Raw genomic sequence first — 21,078 nt, forward strand, 5'->3', positions numbered from 1 at the left:
TAATTAAACCCAAGGAATCCCAGGGTCACCTCTCTGCCTTTCTACTGTCAGTCCTCATCTTTTTCTCATAGCTTTTCCATCATGTTGTACTCTGATCCACAGGCTTAATGACAGATGGACATCCCTGATTATGTCTCCCATGTCTGTAACACTGATCTTCCTTCTACATGAAGTGTCTCACACTTGATTTTCTTTCCCCCTTTTAGGGTTCATCTTCAAAGTTAACAACTTGGGATTCACTTCTCCCAAACTCTCCTATTCCATCTCTCATGAGTGGCACCTCCACATGCAACCGACATTCATGTCTGTCTTTGTACCATAGCATTTTCGTCTTCTGTTCTCTGTAACTTGTGATCCTCCTCAAGAACTGAATCATTCAGATTCAAAATTTATTCAGCCTTCATTTTTATATTCCCAATGTAATATTTGACACAGATCAGGCATTCAATAGATCTTGAATGGATAAATCCTGTTCCAAAATGTTTAACCTGATACATATTTTATTTTTTTAAAAACTTCTTGAACTTTATTTGATAGGACAGAGAGAAATTTAGAGGGAAGGGGTCTAGAGAGAAAGAGAGACAGAGAGATACCTACAGAAATACTTCATCATTTGTAAAGCTTTCCCTCTGCAGGTGGGAACTAGGGGGTTTGAACCTAGGTCCTTATGCACTGTAATGAGTGCACTTAGCCAGATGCAACATTACTTAGTACACACACTTTACTTTTTATATAAAAAATTAGTGTTTACCATTTAGTAACCTTTCAGCTTAGATCAATTCAACAACATAGAATAAACGTGTAACACACGTACTGGCATAAGGAAGGGGCAGTCTTCAGCTCTACAGAGCTTGGTAACGCAGTGTAGGAAGACAGTGGACATTTTCTGATTTTTGTGTTTGACAAATCGGAACACTTCAAAGGAAAATCGGCCATGCTGGCTTCTGCCATTTTCAATTACAGTAGTCTGAGGATCTTTGTCACAGCTACAGTTTGGGAAACAGAAAAAAAAAAAAGGTTATTGTGAGAAAGTACCAGTCACTAGGGCTTATAAATCAATTTCTGTAGTACTAAGAACTTCACATCCCATTAAAGCTAAGAAAATCCTTCCATGTTACAGATATTTAATAAGAACACAAGCTAACTCAACAGGTAAGACAAGAGTGACCAAGATCAAACAATTTAAAGAGATCAGTTTCTTATTATATTATTACTGTTAAATTTTAAAAGGGCTGTAGTTTCATAAAATTCAGCTACCCAAACAAGAACAAATATATAATGAAAACTCTCCCTCCCATACTTGTCCATACCCACACCATTCCCTATGCACTTTGGGCCTGCGAGAGGTGATCTTATTTGTTATTGTATCCTCCTAGGAAGATATGCTAAGTATATCTTAAATAAAATAAATCTGTCTACATTGTCCCATACCTTGCCATTTTAAATTTCAAGAATGTGCTTTTGACATGTTTGTCAATATTTAGTCTCACTGTTCTTATGATTGTATAATATTTAATGATTCACAGGTACCAGCATTTATATAACCAGTTCCTTATATATGCACCTGTGTACTGCTTTGAGTTTTTTGCTTTTTTTTAAAAAATAAAAAAGTAACAATGATAACCTTTAATGTAACATTGTGAATGTACACAGGGTTATCATTTCAATATAGCTATAAGATGATTTGATAGATTTTCTAAAATAACGTATTGTGGATTTTTTTTTATTTTATTTTTTATTTTATTTATTCCCTTTTGTGGCCCTTGTTGTTTTATTGTTGTAGTTATTATTATTGTTGCTGTCGTCTTTGTTGGATAGGACAGAGAGAAATGGAGAGAGGAGGGGAAGACAGAGAGGAGGAAAGAAAGACAGACACCTGCAGACCTGCTTCACCACCTGTGAAGTGACTCCTCTGCAGGTGGGGAGCCGGGGCTGTGGATTTTAATATATTCAACTGATGTGTGAGTAAATATTTCATCTGGAGCTAGATCAAAAATATTTATGGATAATATTTTGGGGTTTGCCTAATTTTATAGAAAAAGTAAGTCATCACCATATAATCCCATTTATTTTTTGAGATTTATTTATTTATTTATTTATTTATTTATGAAGGATAGGACAGGGGCTCCAACTTAAGTTCTACTGGGAATCAAATGCAGAGTATCATGTATACATTCTATCTACCAAGTCACCTTTCTAGTCCTGACACAATTACAAATTGCCTCTTTTTTATTTTGAATAAATACATCTTTTATACATTCAATTCACCGTGTTGTTTCATATGAAAACTATTATGCCCACCACTTAGATTATTACTATACTGTTGACTTTTCCTCCTCTAACTGTTACAAGTATTTTATATGTTAGGAAAGATGGCTCCCTGCTTGCTATATAACTTGAAGATTGTTTTACTTTTCTCTTTGGCTTTGGCTATTCTTCACTGTGTACATTTATGTATACAGAAAATTAATTTTTGTAGTTGCATGTTTAATATTCTTTTGTATTATTTATAATATTAAGATAAATGTTGCTTACTTCAAAGTTTTAAAAGTATTTTTCCTCTACCAATTTAAAAATTTTAGTTTTTCTTCTACCAAATTTTCTCCTACCAATTTTAAAATTTTAGTTTTCACATTTAAATCAGTGATCAATTAAAATGTTAATACTATTGAATAAAGTATTAATTCAGTGTTATTTTTCTTATGGCTATCACAAATCCAGCACTATTTCAAAAGTTTCTGTCCTGAAAGAAAAAAAGGACTTTACAGAATGGGAGATCTTGACATGCTATACATCAGACAAATAGATAATAACCAAAATATATACAGAGCTCACCAAAATTAGAAAAAAAAAATCCTAAAGTTGGTCCAAAAGACCAACAGACATACGAAAAAATGCTAATGTTATTGAATGTCAGAGAAATGCAAATAAAGACAACAATGAGATACACCACTTTACTTCCTATGAGAATGTCATACATCAGAAAAGATAGTAACAACAAATGCTGGGGATGTTGTGGGGACAAAGGAACTCTCTTGCACTACTGATGGGAATATAAATTTGTCCAACCACTGTGGAGAACTCTCAGAGAGCTAGAAATGGACCTATCCTATGACCTGGCAATTCCTTTTCTGAGGTTATGTCCTAAGGAACAAAACACACCCATCCAAAAAAGATCTGTGTGTTTACCTATGTTCATAGTAGCACAATTTTCATTTAAAATTTCTTTTTTGGAGGATTAATAGCTTACAGTCAATAGTAAAACATAATAGTCTGTATACATGTAACATTTACCAGTTTCCCACATAACAATACAATCCCCACTAGTTCCTCCTCTGTTATCATATTCCAGGACCTGAACCCCTCTCCCCCCCCCCCCCCAGATTCTTTTACTTTGGTGCAATACACCAACTCCAGTCCAGGTTCTGCTTAGTGTTTACCCTTCTGATCTCGTTTTTCAGCTTCTGCCTATGAGTGAGATCATACCATGTTCATCCTTGTGTTTCTCCCTTATTTCACTGAGCATGGTTCCTTCAAGCTCCATCCAAGATGGGGTGAAGAAGATGAAATCACTAGTTTTAATAGCTGAGTATTTCTGTTGTGTATATACACCACAACTTTCTCAGATACTCATTTGTTATTCAGCACACTTTGTAATAGCCAAAACCTGGAAGCAACCCAGGTATCCAACAACAGATGAATGACTGAGAAAGTTGTGGTATATATACACAGTGGGACACTATTTGGCTATAAAGAATGATGAATTCAGTCATTTTGTAAATTGTTTAATATTTAGTATCCCTTAAACAATTTCTCTTGTAATTATGTCTTCGATTCTGTAATATCTTTTTCTATTCTATCTAAATTACTCCCAGTTATTTACTATATTATCATAGCCTTAGTTTTTACTGTCCTGTCATTTCTAATCTGCCTTCTTATGATTATGATAAATTTTTTTTTGCCTCCTGGGTTATTGCTAGGACTCGGTGTCGGCACTGGCACTGCGAATCCACTGCTCCTGGAGGCTATTTTGCCCCCCTTTTGTTGCCCTTGTTGTTATTATTATTATTATTGTTATTAATGCCATTGTTGTTGGATAGGACAGAAAGGAATGGAAGGAGGAAGGGAAGACAGAGAGTGGGAGAGAAATATAGACACCTGCAGACCTGCTTCACTGCCTGTGAAGCGAATCCTCTGCAGGTGGGGAGTCGGGGGCTTGAACCAGGATCCTTATGACAAAATTTTAATTACTGTTAAATGTTCTGTATAAATCTTCTATGTTCCATGATGAGTTTTGTTCTGCTGAGTTTAACTGATCTTTAATTTTTTTTCTTTTTCCACATTTTTCTTGTAGTTTATTGAGACACTAGAGATCAGGTAAACTCATGTGCTTAGCATTTATATTTGAAAAACCTGAAGTTTCCTAGACCTGTTATTTCCTTTCTTCCTTTTTTTTTTTTTGTATTATCTTTATTGGGTAGAGAGACAGTCAGAAATTGAGAGGGTGGGGGTGAACCTTTCCTCCTGCAGGTGGGGACGGGAGCTCAAACCCAGGTCCTTGCACACTGTAATCTGTGCATTCAACCAGGAGTGCAACCACCTGGCTCTGACCTGTTATTTCCTAGGCACTTACACAATATTTTGCAACGGTAACAATCTTCTTGAATAACTGCATAACTAAATCATACATCTTTCATATGAGAGAGAATCAAAAAAGGAAAAAAAAAGAGAGAGAGAAAGAGAAATCAGAGTGCTGCTTTGGTAAATAAAGCCATTTCAAGTATGCATGTCATCTTCTCTACCAACTGAGCTATTTCCCTAAATTCTCTACACAATTTCCAACATGAAAACCAAAGTTTTAGAATTAAGCTACGATAATAGTCATACCACAAGTCTGCTTACTTGGTCACATATTATTAACACAAAATGATTATAGAAATTTTGAAAAATGTGAATACAAAATGATTCACAAGTCTCCCATAGGTACATAATATTGTGTTCCTACTCATGTAAATTCTTTAATATATAATTGAGATCCTGTATATACAACTCTCAAGTGCCTATGCTGTTTTTTTACTTCATGTTCTAATATACTCAGATTTTAAAGAAACCTGTATTTGTATAAATATAAATACCAAGAAAGGAAGAGAGAGGGGGTCGGGCGGGGGCGCAGTGGGTCAAGCGCATGTGGCACAAAGCATAAGGACTGGCGTAAGGATCCCGGTTCAAGCCCCCGGCTCCCCACCTGCAGGGGAGTCGCTTCACAGGCGGTGAAGCAGGTCTGCAGGTGTCTATCTTTCTCTCCCCCTCTCTGTCTTCCCCTCCTCTCTCCATTTCTCTCTGTCCTATCCAACAACGAACAACATCAACAATGGCAATAATAATAACCACAACGAGGCTACAATAAGAAGGGCAACAAAAGTGGGAAAAAATGGCCTCCAGGAGCGTTGGATTCATGGTGCAGGCACCGAGCCCAGAATAACCCTGGAGGAATAAATAAATAAATAAATAAATAAATAAATAAAAGAAAGGGAGAGAGAAATACAGAGTGAAGCCTAAAAAAAACTAGTTTACAAATAACATTGTGTATAAAATCACAGTGCTTCTATGGAATTTTAACTAACCCGTTTTCCATAAGTCACCTAATCATTTCCTACTACAGGGCAATCAACTTTTCCCATATTGTACCATTAAAAATGTTGCTGATGGGAGTCAGGCAGTAGAGCAGCGGGTTAAGCGCACGTGGTGCCAAGCCCAAGGATCGGTGTAAGGATCCTGGTTCGAGCCCTCGGCTTCCCACTTGCAGGGGAGTCGCTTCACAAGCGGTGAAGCAGGTCTTCAGCTGTCTATACTTTTCTCCCCCTTTCTGTCTTCCCCATCTCTCTCCATTTCTCTCTGTTCTATCCAACAACGAAGACAGACAACAATAATAAACAAGGGCAACAAAAAGGGAATAAATAAGTAAATAAATATTTTATTTAAAAAATGTTGCTGATAGGAAGTCGGGCAGTAGCGCAGCGGGTTATGAGCATGTGGCTCAAAGCACAAGGACCAGCTTAAGGATCCCAGTTGGAGTCCCGGCTCCACAGGGGCAGGGAAGTTGCTTCACAGGCGGTGAAGCAGATGTGTAGGTGCCTTAACTTTTTCTCCCCCTCTGCTTTCCCCTCCTCTCTCCATTTCTCTCTGCCCTATCCAATAATGACATCAATAACAACAACAATAAATACAACAACAATAAAAAGACAACAAGGGCAACAAAAGGAAAAATAAATAAATACAATTTTTAAAAATGTTGCTGATATACAAAAATTTATATATATTAGAATATCCTTCTATTTTGTAGACACAGAATCAAAGAATATACATTATTTTATGTATTTTATATATATTGACATTTTACCCACACAAATATTACCCAAATTAGCACCTTATTTATTTATTTATTTATTTTCCCTTTCGTTGCCCTTGTTGTTTTTCATTGTTGTTGTAGTTACTGTTGTCGTCGTTGTTAGATAGGACAGAGAGAAATGGAGAGAGGAGGGGAAGGCAGAAAGGGGGAGAGAAAGACAGACACCTGCAGATCTGCTTCACTGCCTGTGAAGAGACTTCCCTGCAGGTAGGCAGCCGGGGTTGGAACTGGGATTCTTAAGCCGGCCGTCTTGCTTTGCGCCAAGTGAGCTTAACTCACTGCATTACCGCCCTGCTTCCCCAAATTAGCACTTCTAGCAATAGAATATGAGAATGTCACTTTGACCAAACCTCTGAACCTTGATTAGCTAATAAAATATATTATTTTCGCTTACTATCACTTACTCCCATTGTGTGTCAATAAGCAGCAGCAATGTGAGCCAAGTGCATTTTACGAGCTAGGTTAGAAGCCTAGCTCACAAGTCTGTTCTCTTGTCAGATAAAAATGCTGGAAGGCAACTGTGATGACTGAATGTTTTTATGATAAATGTTTCTTTTCCCCAAATGTAGATTACGTTCACTCTATCAATGTCTATTGAGGCATGAAGTTGAACCTATTGACTGATAAAAAAGGAGTGGTAGGCTATATTATGTTTTCATATTAAATAGTGATAAATGAGGAAAAGTATTTTATAGGGTCTAAATTACCCAGACCATTACTTTAGTTTTGCTCTTCTTTTGACACATGATGAGACCATCTAGCTGTAGATAAATAGTGCCCTCCCACTGCCTCTTTCTTAACATCAATAATGCCTCAACCATATTTTTCTTAAGACAGTGAAATATTCTCATATGCCCTAAACATAAATAAAACATCTTTGATGGACCTAACTTAGCAACTCTCATTCAACACCAGCCTTATCAGCATTTTGTGTTGAAAACTTGACTTCTGTACTTCCAGCATTATAAGAGAAAAATCTCAAAAGAGGAAAAATACTTAACAATTTATCCATTTCAATATTTTTATTTCAATTCAGTTCCCATTTAATTTATCTACAATTGGGTTTTTGCTATTAATACAATACTGAGACACCTACCTAAGGAAGAGATCATAACGAATATCATCATTTGGATTCCCAGATGGGGTCGTGTAACAATAATCCATTAAGACATTCCATCTGCAGAAAATGGTAAGCACAATCTACAATCAGAAATTCCTTCTGGCATTTAATTACTAGCCCCAGAGAAGTGAATATTGACAAACTTCTTATCCTATGGAATACAGTGTCTTTAAAAATTATTTATTTGTAGATGCTTTGTTTAAAATATAGGTAGTTTTCTGTTCATGGTGTTTAAAAATCTATAACAAATTTGTCATTCCAGACCAATAAGGCTAAACACACACACACACACACACACACACACACACACACACACACACGGCAAGTGAATTTTCAAAGTCTGAAGAAACCAAGTCAGATATGAGCACCTACATGTTTATGTGTCATGAACTATACTCTTGTGTTTCTATGAATTACTACCTCTAGTGGGTGGCAGAAGAAGTTACAACACCACATGCATTAAAGGAGCTTGGTGCATATACTCTATACTGTAATCATGACAGAATCAGTGGGGATGAGGGTCCATGATACACAAAGGCAGATAGAAGAAAGTCATGAAGCAAGTGCATACCTTTCCTCCAAATAGCCAGATAGTACCTCAATTTATGTACTATGTCATTTCAAGTCTATTTCTGTAAAAAATTACTATTCCATGAATATAGAATGTTGATAAAAGTGGGAAAATTAAATTTAGTAACACAACTTTAAAGACTCGCTTATATCCAAAAATAGAAATCCCAAGAAGAAACAAATGGAGAAGATAAATTAGAACCAAATTGCTAATGTACATCAATCTCTTTAGAGTTTAAAGAGCAACCTGTGAGAACCTCAGGCATGCCACTACCAGGTTATAAGTGTTACAGTCATAATGGCATCTTTTAAAATTTCCTTTCAATTTTGACTATTCTGACTTTTATAAATATTATCCAAATGCAACTGATTTTTTTTTGCAGAGACTTTTTTGGGTGTTAGTAGACAAATTTTGATTCAGATTCTTATGAAAAGAGTTCTCCACTTTTCAGACTGCTCTATTGGGGGATATTGGTTTACAAGACAGTTGTCATATGGGTACAAATTCTTATCTCCTCATGATAGTTACCCATACACTGTTCCTGCCTCAAGCTGAATTCCTACTCTACCACCATGTATTAGATTTGCAATGCCTTCCCAACCACCTCCAGCCTCTCCCTTCCCCTAGAATCCTTGATCATATTTAGTTTCACCCTGTACTTTTCCCTTTCTATCCTTGAGTTCTTTTGATTTTGGTAAACTTTACTGAATAGTAAATCACACCGAGGAAAGTACACAAATTATGTGTTCACAAAAAGACTACATCTAATTAATCAGATTGCAGATAACAAAAATAGAACATTCTCGAATCTGATAAGATCTCTCATGAACTCTTCTAGTCATTACCACTCCTTTAAGGGAAGACTTGTTATTTTCCAATTAACAATATAAACTGAGTGTCAACCCTTAATCTTAACAACTTGTTATTTCTGTCTATTAGCATGTCTAAGTAGTATGCCAATGACTATGTTTTGGAAAGTAAAAATAATGAGATGACTTTATGATTCATGACTCTTTAGACAGACAAAATAGTTTAACCAATAAAAGACAAGAATTTGAAAATACCTGCCATCCAGATTAGTGGCTTGTACAGCTGCATATACTTTGGTTTTCAAAGGTAATCCTATACTTGGGATAATTAACTGCTGACTGTAGGTTGAGTCCTAATGATGGAAAAAAATGAACAACCCATCACTGTCTGCCAGCATTTAGAACAAGGCCATAAGTAAAAAGTTAACCTATTTAAACTATAATAGAAAGTATGTCATCTGCCTCAATTTAAGCCCTTTGCTATTGGAGTTGTAGTATACTTTTGATAATATTTTAATCCATATAATTTACCCAGTATTTTAATAATATCATAATTGAATAGAAAAATCAAAAATAAGATCAGCATGCTTTCCATTTTATCAAAATGGATATCCTAGATTCCCTGCCTCAAATTCATTAGTGCTTATTTGTAGAAAAATTTCTCAGATCCTTATTTCTATATCATCACCCTTATGTCAGATTATTTCTAGAGATACTGTTTTACCCTAACCCAATTTATAGTGTTGAAGAGATTAAAATTGAGGATTTATAGCTATGACTTGATAATAAAGAAAAGCAGGAAACTAGTGTAGAATACAACAACAAAATTTCCCCCAAATTAAGCAGTTAAACCATTTAGTGTGGAGGCAACTTTTGCTCCCAAATTAGTTACTCTTAAAAGATTACTATTTTCATCAGAGAGGTTTGTCAATGTTCATTATGACCTTCAAAGTCATCAAGAAAAGGCAAAAAAAAAAAAAAAAAATAGTGCACTGTTTAGGGAATCTGGGAAGAAAGCAAGAGGTTATGAATTTTAAAAATTAAGGTAGTCATAAGGGTGCTCCATTTTTTTAATGCATTCATGTAGAAAACTTTCTAAATAATGCCATATCAATGGGGAATTATAAGTTGTACTTATTTTCTACATTTATGTGAGAAATGTCACTTTTTCCTATAAGTACTTCTGATAGTATTTTTATTTAATTATATTTTTCAAATTCTCTAAGTATTCCACACCTCATTAACTATGCAGCTTTAAGTTTTTAATTGCATCAATATTATGCAGAAACATACTCACCTTTTTAAAAAAATTTTTTACAAGTTTTATACTGTCAAGTCACTTGCATATAACATACAACTCGGCTGTGGTTTAATCATGATTACTTTTTATCCTAAAATTGCTGCTAGAATAAATTTTCTGACTTTATCATTTTGGTTACTTGCCTATACTCTTCTATAGTATATACAATATCTCTAAAATTAATTATATAATTATCCTCCAAATTTTTATTCAGGAAATTAATGGTTTACAGTAACTATAATTGTTGATACATGTGTAAAAATTCTCAGTTTTCTGCAAAACAGTCTAATGCTCAGTCTAGGTCTTCCTGCCATTATGCACCAGGAACTGAAAGCCATCCCTCCCCGCCCCCGCCCCCGAATCCTTTGCTTTAGTGCAATATACAAACTCAGATAGTGACAACAAGTGCTGGAGAAGCTGCAAGGGTAAAGGAACCTTTTTACACTGCTGGTGAGAATGTAAATTGGTCCAACCCTTGTGGAGAGTAGTCTGAAGAACTTTTGAAAAGCTAGAAATTCACCTTCCCTAGGGCCTGACAATTCCTCTCCTGGGGATATATCCTAGGGAATCAATCACATTCATTCAAAAAGATCTGTGAATACCTATGTTCACAGCAGCAATTTTTTAAAACAAATTTTAATTTGTGATTAATAGTAGGTTATAAGATTGTAAGATTACAGTGTATGTATATATAATATCCCTAAAATTAATTATATAATTATTCTCCAAATTTTTATTCAGGAAATTAATGGTTTACAGTAACTAATGACACCCACCACCAGAGTTCCATATCCCCAACCTCCTACCTCCCCTAGAGAATCACTATAGTTCTCATTAAATCTTAGAGTTGGGGAGTTGGGCGGTAATGCGGCGGGTTAAGTGCAGGTGGTGCCAAGCTCAAGGACCTGCGTAAGAATCCGGGTTCAAGCTCCCGACTCCCCACCTGCAGGAGATTCACTTCACAAGCGGTGAAGCAGGTCTGCAGGTGTCTGTCTTTCTCTCCCCTTCTCTGTCTTTCCCTCCTCTCTCCATTTGTCTCTGTCATATCCAACAACAACATCAATAACCACAACAATGTTAAACAACAAAGGCAATAAAAAAGGGAAAATAAATAAATAAATAAATAATTTTTTTTAAAAAGTCTTAGCAGAAAACTGAGAATTTTTACACATGTATCAACAATTATAGTTACTGTCACTATCCTTTCTGATGTATAACATTCTCACAGGAGAGAAGTGTTATCTCACTGTTGTCTTTATTTGCATTTTTCTGACAATCAATGACTTTAAGTATTTTTTTTCATGTCTCTTGGCCTTTTGGATATCTTCTTTCGTGAATATTCTGTTCATTTCCTCTCCAGCTTTTGACTCCCACTTAATGGGAACCATATGGTCAACAAAATTCATTACATCTTTTTTTAAAATAAAAACATCCAGTAGATGCTTACTGGATCCCAGAACACAAAGAAATCAACTGCCAGATCAAATTGTGTATTATTTTTTTTCTCCAAACATTTAAGCAGGCAATAAAACTAGTAGGTAAGTTATATAACTTCTAATTATTTCTAAGACTCAGTATATTTTAAATTCCATATAAAATAGAAAGGTTTTGCCCCAATACCTATAAAACATTTAATTTGAAGTGCTATAAGAAAATTATATACAGATAGCTAAATGCTATTATTCCAAACAATAACTGCTATTTTGGACAAATTAATGAAAGTATAGCAAATTTCTCCTACTATATATTAGTATATAATACTCCTACTATATATTAGTATATAATACTAATATTAATGCTCTGAAACATGGCTAAATACTATGAAGATTCTATGCTAAAAATGACAGATGTCTGTATGATACAGCAATATGGTCATTTGTCATATATACTGGACAAAACTCATAGAATAGGATAGAGAGATAACTGGGAGATTGAGTATATGATTTACATTGCCTGAGTTTCCACAGGGCCCAAGTTCAAACTCCAGCATCACTATATGCCAGAAACAAGATGTACTCTGCTTTCTCTCCCCTTCCACTCTTCTACTTCCACCTCTCCCTCTCTCTAATATTCTCATTCTCTCACTCAATAAATATATAATAAAATACTCTTTAAAATAAGCCTAGACAGGAGCTGGGCAGTAGCACAGCGGATTAAGCACACATGGCACAAATTGCAAGGACTGAATTAAGGATCCCAGTTCAAGCCCCCAGATCCCCACCTGCAGAGGAGTTGCTTCACAAGCAGTGAAGCAGGTCTGCAGGTGTCTTTCTCTCCCCCTCTCTATCTTCCCCTCCTTTCTCGATTTCTCTCTGTCCTATCCAACAACAATAACAATAACAATAACAACCACAACAAGGGCAACAACATGGGAAAAATAGCCTCCAGGAGCAGTGGATCTGTAGTGCTGGCACCAAGCCCCAGTGATAACCCTGGAGGCAAATAAAATAAAATAAAATAAAATAAGCCTGGAAAGTGAACAGAGGTAGTGCACCAGATTTTCATATCCGAGTACCAGAGATTCCCAAGTTCAGTTCCCAGCATCCAACATATGCCAGAACTGAGCAGTTCTCTTTTCTCCCTCATGAAAATAAATAAAATCTCTAAAAACAAAGTCATTTTTAAAATCACAGGATGTAGTTGAAGAGTGAAGCTGAAGGTAAACTACAGGCATTAGGGAATCATCATCATCAGTATCATCCAATATTATTTGTAAATGTATTATGTTAATGTAAAACATAATGCAGGTAATAAAAGGCATTACATACAGCTAAAAGAGATGGCTGGAAATTACACTATTCATTATTTTATCTGTAATCCTATTATTGCCAATACATTCTGTTAATTTAACAAACTAATTTCTGAGGAAGTGGTAGAAGTTTGCTATCATGAGAAAGAGTCGATCACTGCTCTGCTCTGGAATAACACGACGCTGACAAACTTGTTGACTCTGGGATATCAAGTATAAAATGCTGGGACTGAGCTTTCTGTCTAACACCAAAATGTTTGGATTTTATTAAAAAAATGATAAGTAAATAAATTTGAAGATTCAACTATAAATAACACTTTCATGCTAACTAGTTCTGTTTATACAACTAAAAGTATTTTTACACACTATAATTTGTTATCAAGTAATTGGTTACATTTTTGCCACAAAATACATATTATTAAAGCTATTATCAGATTACAGGCCTTTATTTAGCATTAAGATTTAGAAACTCTTTGAAGTAATGTGTCTATTTAGGAAAAGGATTACAATATTACTTCTAATGATAAATTAATGATAAGGAGAAGAAGAAGGAGAAGGAGAAGACTTTCAAAGCAAATTTCTCCTCAAATCCATTACTTCTGAATTTATATTTTCTGTTTTTTCCAGTGTCTTTCAATTTCACAGACAATAATATCATTAAGTGTCATGTGGATATATTTCTCATGATTTTAAGTTCAGGAATATACATTTGTGCTTCACTCAATTATAACAACTTAGACTAAATTGAAACCATTCACCTTCAGTTTTACTTCTAGGAGTTTGCACATATAAATCAACAGATAGAAACTTTCCTATTTAAAAACATTGCTCACAACAACATCAGGCCATGTTGGGAATGAATAATGGTACACATTTGCTGAGTGTTGTAGAAACAATGACTTGGCAGCTTCTGCTTGCTAAGAAAGTTTAGAAATGACAGAAAGGCAATCATCATACCAACACATTTTAATTTGTTGTTTAGAAATCCATGGTGTCAGACTACAAACATATAAACATGATTTTTTTAAAAATGCCTTTGGAAAATGTCCTACTACAATATTTATAGCTCATTATATTCAAAGTATAAAGCACTGACTTTTAAATCAGTTGCATGAATTATAACTCAGTGCTATGATGACATGAATAATAATGTAAAAATCAGATTCATAATTTACAAAAATGTTGGTTGATAGATTGAAAAATTGATATTTAAATCAGGCATTTAAAATGTATGAATAATTTTTTAATCAACATTAAAATATCATTTGAGGGATTAATGTTAGGGTTATAAATAGAAATCAATGTATTTTTCAGATTTTGCTGCCACGGCTGATATTTACATGACAAAAGCCTAGACAATTCTGTGAAGTCAACACATATTTTTTCAGTTCTGACAGAATTTTCACCAACCAAAACCCATATTGAAAATATCAACACACTCATCACCACGTATGGCCTCCAGAGAAGTGTCACTGGGATTTCCCCTCTTTATGTCACAAAAATATCACTCCCCAAATCTTGATGCTAACTATGACTAGACGCATACACACACAAGTAAATACAAACATGTAAGTATAATTAGACATTTGTACTAACTATGCAGAATCATTTCTGATATAAAATTTAGATCATTCCTGACGCTGTTGACTAGCTACGGAAGAAGGGCAAACGCTAGAAGAAGAAGAAGATCATTCCTCAACTTTTTGGATACGATAGTCCTTAATATCCCTTTAGCACTAAGATATAAGAAAAATGGTAGTAAAGATGCTAACATGGTAAAAAAGTGCTAACGTAGCTTTTAGGGGATTTTTTATAAAAGACAGTCACACAAATGGCTCCCACAATAGTGGGAGAGAAAATAACATCCTTCACCGACCAACTTACGTTATAAAGGAGCAGGTTCAAAGTGCTGACAAAGGTACCATTGTTCTCTCTCACAGAAATAGCAGCTGAGGATCTAAAACAGATTGAGAGAGAGAGAGATGAAGAAAGAAAGCATTGATTAGATTTTGAATTAAATGTTTCAGTTATACCTTAACACTAGATTTAAGGCATTGAAATTCTTAAATAAGCCCATAATACTTTTAACTATGCCTGAAATAGGTATATTATTTAATATCACTGGATAAGTTAATAAAAAGCGAGAGAACTGAGTAAAGACAAACTATCATTCTACATGCCGCCCCCCCCCCCATTTTTTATCTAGAAAGACAGCGTTTTTCCTATTTTTAATAGATATATGTCTCTTTTTCTCCAGAAAAACTTGATAGAAATTTGAATCCTTGGGGTCGGGTGGTGGCACACCAAGTTAAGTGCACATGTTACAATGCACAAGGACCCAGGTTTGAGCCCCCCAATCCCCACCTGCAGGGGGGGATAGCTTCACAAGTGGTGAAGCAGTGTTGCAAGTGTCTCTCTGTCTCTCTCCCCCTCAATTTCTCTCTCAATTTCTGGCTGTCTCTATAAAATAAAAATAAAAAGAAGAAATTTGAATCTAATGCAAATATATTCTCATTATTTCTATTAGATTAATAGTTTCATGAAATCTGTGTTTTTGTTTTACTTTGCTCACTGCTAAAATATTACATAACATACATATGTATTGTTTACTGAATAAATGAATGAATTACTACAGATATTGGAGCTCAGAAATTATATAAAGGGAATGTGAGGAGGGCCAAAGTGAAAGATATGACATTTAATGACCGGCTTCCTTCTATACCTGTATTCTTTTGACTTAAGGCCTTTCTTTTCTTGCTTTCCACGTGATAATATTTTTTTACCAAGTTATTAATCAACCTTAGTGCCATAAAACCAGCCTCACTCCTTCTTGACCTATACTAAACAAAAAATAGGTCTTATTGACAACCCTTGGAAACAACATTGGACAAATCCAGATGATTATGTAGCCCTGCTTTGGACTGTGTGCTTTGGAGATAATGCATAGGTCTAAAACATAAGACTCTGACATGTGTTCATTTCTGGATCTGTTTGGCTCTGGAGGATGCCATTTCTTTCAGGAATTCTCAGCACTCATCATCTGTTCATGTAGTAGCTCCTCAAGAAACAGAAGGACACCTGATTCTGAATCAGCACTGTCCAGTAGAGAGAGAGCACATGACATAAAGGAAACAGGCCCACAGTGACCAAATGTTTGTACCCTGGAAACATGACAGAGCCTCCTGAGGGGCATCAGCACCCAGAATTTAGGGGCTCTTTGGCAATTATGAAAGCAACAATGACAAACCAAGTCAGATGCCTGACAAATTTGAGTCAGTTCTAATTTGGAGAAAATTAACTCTTCTGAACTGTTAACATGAGTCATGAAAACTATAAATGAAATGTGATAGAGGCTAGCCACACAGATGACAGATACATGGTTAGCTGATGTATTAGAATTAATATCTTAATATGGCTTACATTACATCAATTTTGGCTAGTCTCAGCAAATTCTGCTACTTTTCCAAGCCCATAAAAGATAAGAAATTACTAAAACATAAAGAAAAGATAAGAAAGCAAGAACAAAACATGAACTTACGAAGCAAGCTGGGTATTATTAACCAGGTATTCCAGTGGATAACTACAACTAAATTTGTAAAGAAGTCCAGGCAGATAGCTGATGATTGTTGGTGGATCTGGTGTATCAATATAACCTGAGATATTCCCTATTTGTACTGAAGATGCGTTTCCATAAGCACTCACTCCAGGAACTGTAGATACCTGTTGGGATGGCAAATTAAGTGCCAGGATTAAATAGCTATATATAAATGTGGGAATTTCATATGCAAAATAAAACATTAGACCAGTTCATTTCTGGGTTTGTTTCAAACATAATATGCCTTAATTTGCAATTACTGTTTTATTTATAAATGATTGCATATGTTTTAACTAAATAAAACTTTATTTATAAAAATAATCATATTTCATCCCTAAGAAAGAAGAAAATTATGTGTTCAGTGAGCAACAAGTTTGAAAAGTTTCACAGAGGAAGATCAAATTCTGTAGCAAGGCTTAAAAGACTCTTGTTATTCTGAGACTGTTCTATAATTCAGTTTCATGCCTCTGAGATAATAATATTTTGATTAATAATCCTCCAGTCCTAATGCATTTGTTGCTCAGGTCTTTATATTTTCTACCTTCTTTCCCCCTTACTTCACTGTGACATACTCTACTCCTCCTCTCAAATCTCAGTTTTCCTAGGAAACTTTTAACTCCCTAATGTTCAGTACATATTTCTGTCTCAGTAGTAATTCAAGCACAGGGGCAGTCTTACTTGGCACGCTCTTAATCAAAGCAGTTTATTGTGTATAAGAAACCCTCTTGATTTTGATGACCTTTGCATCTTAAGGATCGCACAATAGGATCAGCATCTTTCATCCCCCAAGGTAATTTCTGAATAATTGATTGAAGGTCATAGATTTTCTAAGGGTTGATCCTATATGAACCTTCCTCTTGTATTAGTGAAAATTCTTAGCTCCTTACAAATTCACAGGCGTATTTCATGGAGAACAAAACTCTCAGAAGTTATGTAAAGATTTTGTCCAACTCTGAACTTTTCTGAGGTTTATAGGATTGCCCAATCTCATAAAAAGGATGCACCATCTGAGCAGTAGTCAATAATAGTCTTGATCTTCATAATACCAGAGTAATACAGTTTATCCCATAATGTCAAATACTATATGGTGTGCATATAATTTTAACTGAGGTAATAGAAATTTGTGATTCTTAATTTTCAATAACACGATATATTTTATATCCAGAAGGAGCACATGGCCACAGTTAAGGTAATTTTCTAGCAAACAAATGAAAACATACTTTTTCTAATCCGAACATATAGTGGCCTACTTAATTTTTCCCATGGAAGATTGTCTTTGGAAAAAACATCAAATTCAGTGACATCTAAGACAAAAAGTGACTCTTGTTATTCTGAGACTGTTCTATAATTCAGTTTCATGCCTCTGAGATAATAATATTTTGATTAATAATCCTCCAGTCCTAATGCATTTGTTGCTCAGGTCTTTATATTTTCTACCTTCTTTCCCCCTTACTTCACTGTGACATACTCTACTCCTCCTCTCAAATCTCAGTTTTCCTAGGAAACTTTTAACTCCCTAATGTTTTGTCCTCTCACCTGACTAGATAAAAACATACTAATTCTGCGTAGAAAAAATGTATACACAACTATGTTTGTATGAGTTATTCAGCTCAAAAAAAAAAAAGTAAAGGACACATGTAAACCCACACATATACCAATATCTACACTGTCACACTTCTTCACACACATAAACATACTTTTTCTGGCCTATCTCTAATTGCTTTCTGAGCAGTATGGCATGGTAGCTTAAATCCAGAAAAGAAATTCCATGAAGGAAAGACTCTGGGGCATGATGGGAGAAGAGGAAATGCTCCTGTTTTTAGCTGGGGCTTCTCACTCTACAAGGAAACACAGATATGTAATAATCAACCAAGTCACTCTCTTATAGGGCTGCTTCATAACCTCTCTGCACACAACTCAGAGAGATGAATAAACATTGTTTAATAAAAAGAGCCAGCAATACTCAAGCTATAGATTTGAAAGTGGTTATCACAATACTCTGACTGCCTTCTGAGAAAAAATAAGGAAGACAATTCAAAGGAAACTTTTCCTTCTCATTCCCATTGTCCACCAAGATTCCAAAATCCATACTCTTGGGAAATTAATGCCTTCCCCCTTAATCCCAAATATTTTATGAAAAGTGAAAGCCAATGTCTTCTTCACTGGACTAAGTGATTATACTCATTCTATGTCCTTTTTGCCTTTTCTGGCATTATAACATTATATATAAATGAGAAAAATTAAAAAAACATACTAATATCAGTAGAATACTTCAAAAAAAAAGTCACAATATCAGAGGTCAGGTGGTGCTGCATTCACCTGAGCCACACATCTCCATGAGCAAGGACCTCAGTTGGAGCCCTCAGAGTGGGGAATCTTCACAAGTAGTGAAGCAGTTCTGCAGTTGTCTATCTTTCTCTTTCCCTCCTATCTCCCCCCTACCAGCCCTCTCAATTTCTATCTGTCCTAACAAAATAGAAAGGAAAAAAATATCATAATTTATTAGTCCAACTAATTTTAGTTCCCAGGACAGCCAATTCCTTATTCAGTTCTGATTTTGGTATCCAATCCATGGATAAATACATATTAGTGCAGGCTAGTAACTCTAACTCCAGATGAAAGTATAGGAAACAATATTTTTATTTTCAAAATGGCTGAAGAGAGAGTGCTATTGGGCTTACAAAGGCGAGACTGGACATGGTGAACATTTTAAAGGACAATCCCAGGTATGGGAGAGAGAGAAAAAAATAGTTATGAAAAAAATTCTCATGCCTGAGGCTCTAACATAAGCCAGAGCTGAGCATCACAATAAGCTAGAGCTGAACAGTTCTCTAGTAAAATAAATGAATAAGTAAAGGGCAGTTCTACACAGTAAGGAATTTCAGACCAGAATTGCAGACAGGCCTTTTATAACACACCAGACTGAGTCCTTCAGTAATCAATAAGAAACCTAGAAGATTCTAGACCTTTAATTCTATATTTCATTTGTTTATTTCTGAAGGAGGCCATTAAGAAGCAACAGACCAAGTGATCCACTGCCAAACTCACTGGAATAAAGATTTTATATGATCAGATGCTTCCATAAAAATCTCAAAAAGCAGTTAATAATAAACTGTTAAGAAAGATTTATCAGTGTCAGCCACACAAAATAATGTTGATTAGAGAAGAACAACTGATCTCAGGACCCTCTGCTCCTCAGCTACAGTAAACAGAACCAGTACTATAAAATAATGTTGTATGCTCAGGAACAGAATCCTCAGAAAAGGAAAAGTTATTTGTTTAGTTTTATTAGATTTTTCTTCTTAAAAGGTATATTGGGCTTTTGATTATAAAAAAAAAAAAGGAAGGAGGAGAAGAAAGAGAGAACGAGAGAAAGAAAGGAAGGAAGGGAGGGAGAGAGGGAGGGGGGAAAAAGGAAGGAAGGAAGGAAGGAAGGAAGGAAGGAAGGAAGAAAGGAAGGAAGGTATTTTGGTTGTGACCCTAAGCCTAACACACAGTTTCATAGAAATCTTACCACCAAGTTGTTTCCACAACCCTCCAAGGTGCTGAGATTGATGATGAAAATGACCACTGCAGGAAAGGTGTTGTTATTGATGAACCCTCTGCAGTGGGAATCCCCATGCCGCCCATTCAGTGCCAGATCAGTTTCAGAATAGCCAGAGAAAAGCACTGTGCAAAAATTAATCTTCATTGTAATGGCCTGCACCCCACAGTAGACATTGATGTCTCTTTCAGCTGAAATAAAAATAAATGAAAAAATACATTTAGGTCACAAAAATATAAGAGCCCAAGAATAGACGCTACATGGAAATAAGTTTAATAACCCCTGATGTATTTATTTATCACTGTATCAACCCATTTAACTCATTCTGATACTTTAATCCAAGTGCAAGTTGAAGAGCAGCCGGGAAAAAAATCGTCTCTTATTCAATTACCCAGGAAGAATATGAAGATGACAGTTCATCTGTTTCCTTGCGTCTGGTATACAGTGGATTGCATTAAATGCCGGCTGAGTACATTGTCAAATGATTGGAGAGCTGAGTGGGAAAATCAGGTTACTAAGGAAATTCTGAACTAGAATAACTGAATTATTCAGATTACCTGTCAAAAGTACTAAAACTCATTACAAATTATGCATTTCATTTTTTTTCTAATGTAAAAAGAAGTAGCTAAAATCCATCCTAAGTTATATTGTTGAGCATTTTGGTATTTTGTAACTCATCTTATCAGGATGTAGGAACAAAAGTCATCTATCAATGTGCCATTCTTTTGTCTGTATTACTTAGAGGGAAAGAATGAAAAGAAGTGTGTTAATATTACAAGTAGAAATACATAGCTAATGACCAACTATAAGAAAAAATTTGCCCACCATAGCATGCCTCAGTAAAAGGAATGGTCTGGTCATGTAAATATAGAATACAACTTGTCTAGCTGTCTATGATTCCAGGAGCTATCACTGATGGGCTTAATTTATAGGCCTATGAAAGTGAATATGATTAAATGTGAGTATACACATACACACACT

At 35.2% G+C, this 21,078-nt stretch overlaps 1 protein-coding gene across 2 annotated transcripts in view; it reads right to left on the minus strand.

Moving 5' to 3' along the window:
- Positions 1-21,078, minus strand: part of ZPLD1 (zona pellucida like domain containing 1) — a 55,305-nt gene that overhangs the window by 21,498 nt on the left and 12,729 nt on the right. The window contains exons 1-7 of one of the 2 annotated variants that reach the window (XM_060198434.1): positions 20,489-20,562; positions 20,068-20,288; positions 16,497-16,678; positions 14,843-14,915; positions 9,165-9,262; positions 7,506-7,586; positions 815-986 (exon numbers count right to left, since the gene is read on the minus strand). In XM_060198434.1, coding sequence (XP_060054417.1) covers positions 815-986; positions 7,506-7,586; positions 9,165-9,262; positions 14,843-14,915; positions 16,497-16,678; positions 20,068-20,244 — 783 coding nt within the window. In that variant the 5' untranslated portion in view covers positions 20,245-20,288; positions 20,489-20,562. Of the gene's footprint in view, positions 1-814; positions 987-7,505; positions 7,587-9,164; positions 9,263-14,842; positions 14,916-16,496; positions 16,679-20,067; positions 20,289-20,488; positions 20,563-21,078 lie in introns of those variants that run through there. The other variant, XM_007532613.3, reaches the window with a different exon arrangement.

Source organism: Erinaceus europaeus, chromosome 9, assembly GCF_950295315.1.
Source record: "Erinaceus europaeus chromosome 9, mEriEur2.1, whole genome shotgun sequence".
Lineage (NCBI taxonomy): Eukaryota > Metazoa > Chordata > Mammalia > Eulipotyphla > Erinaceidae > Erinaceus > Erinaceus europaeus.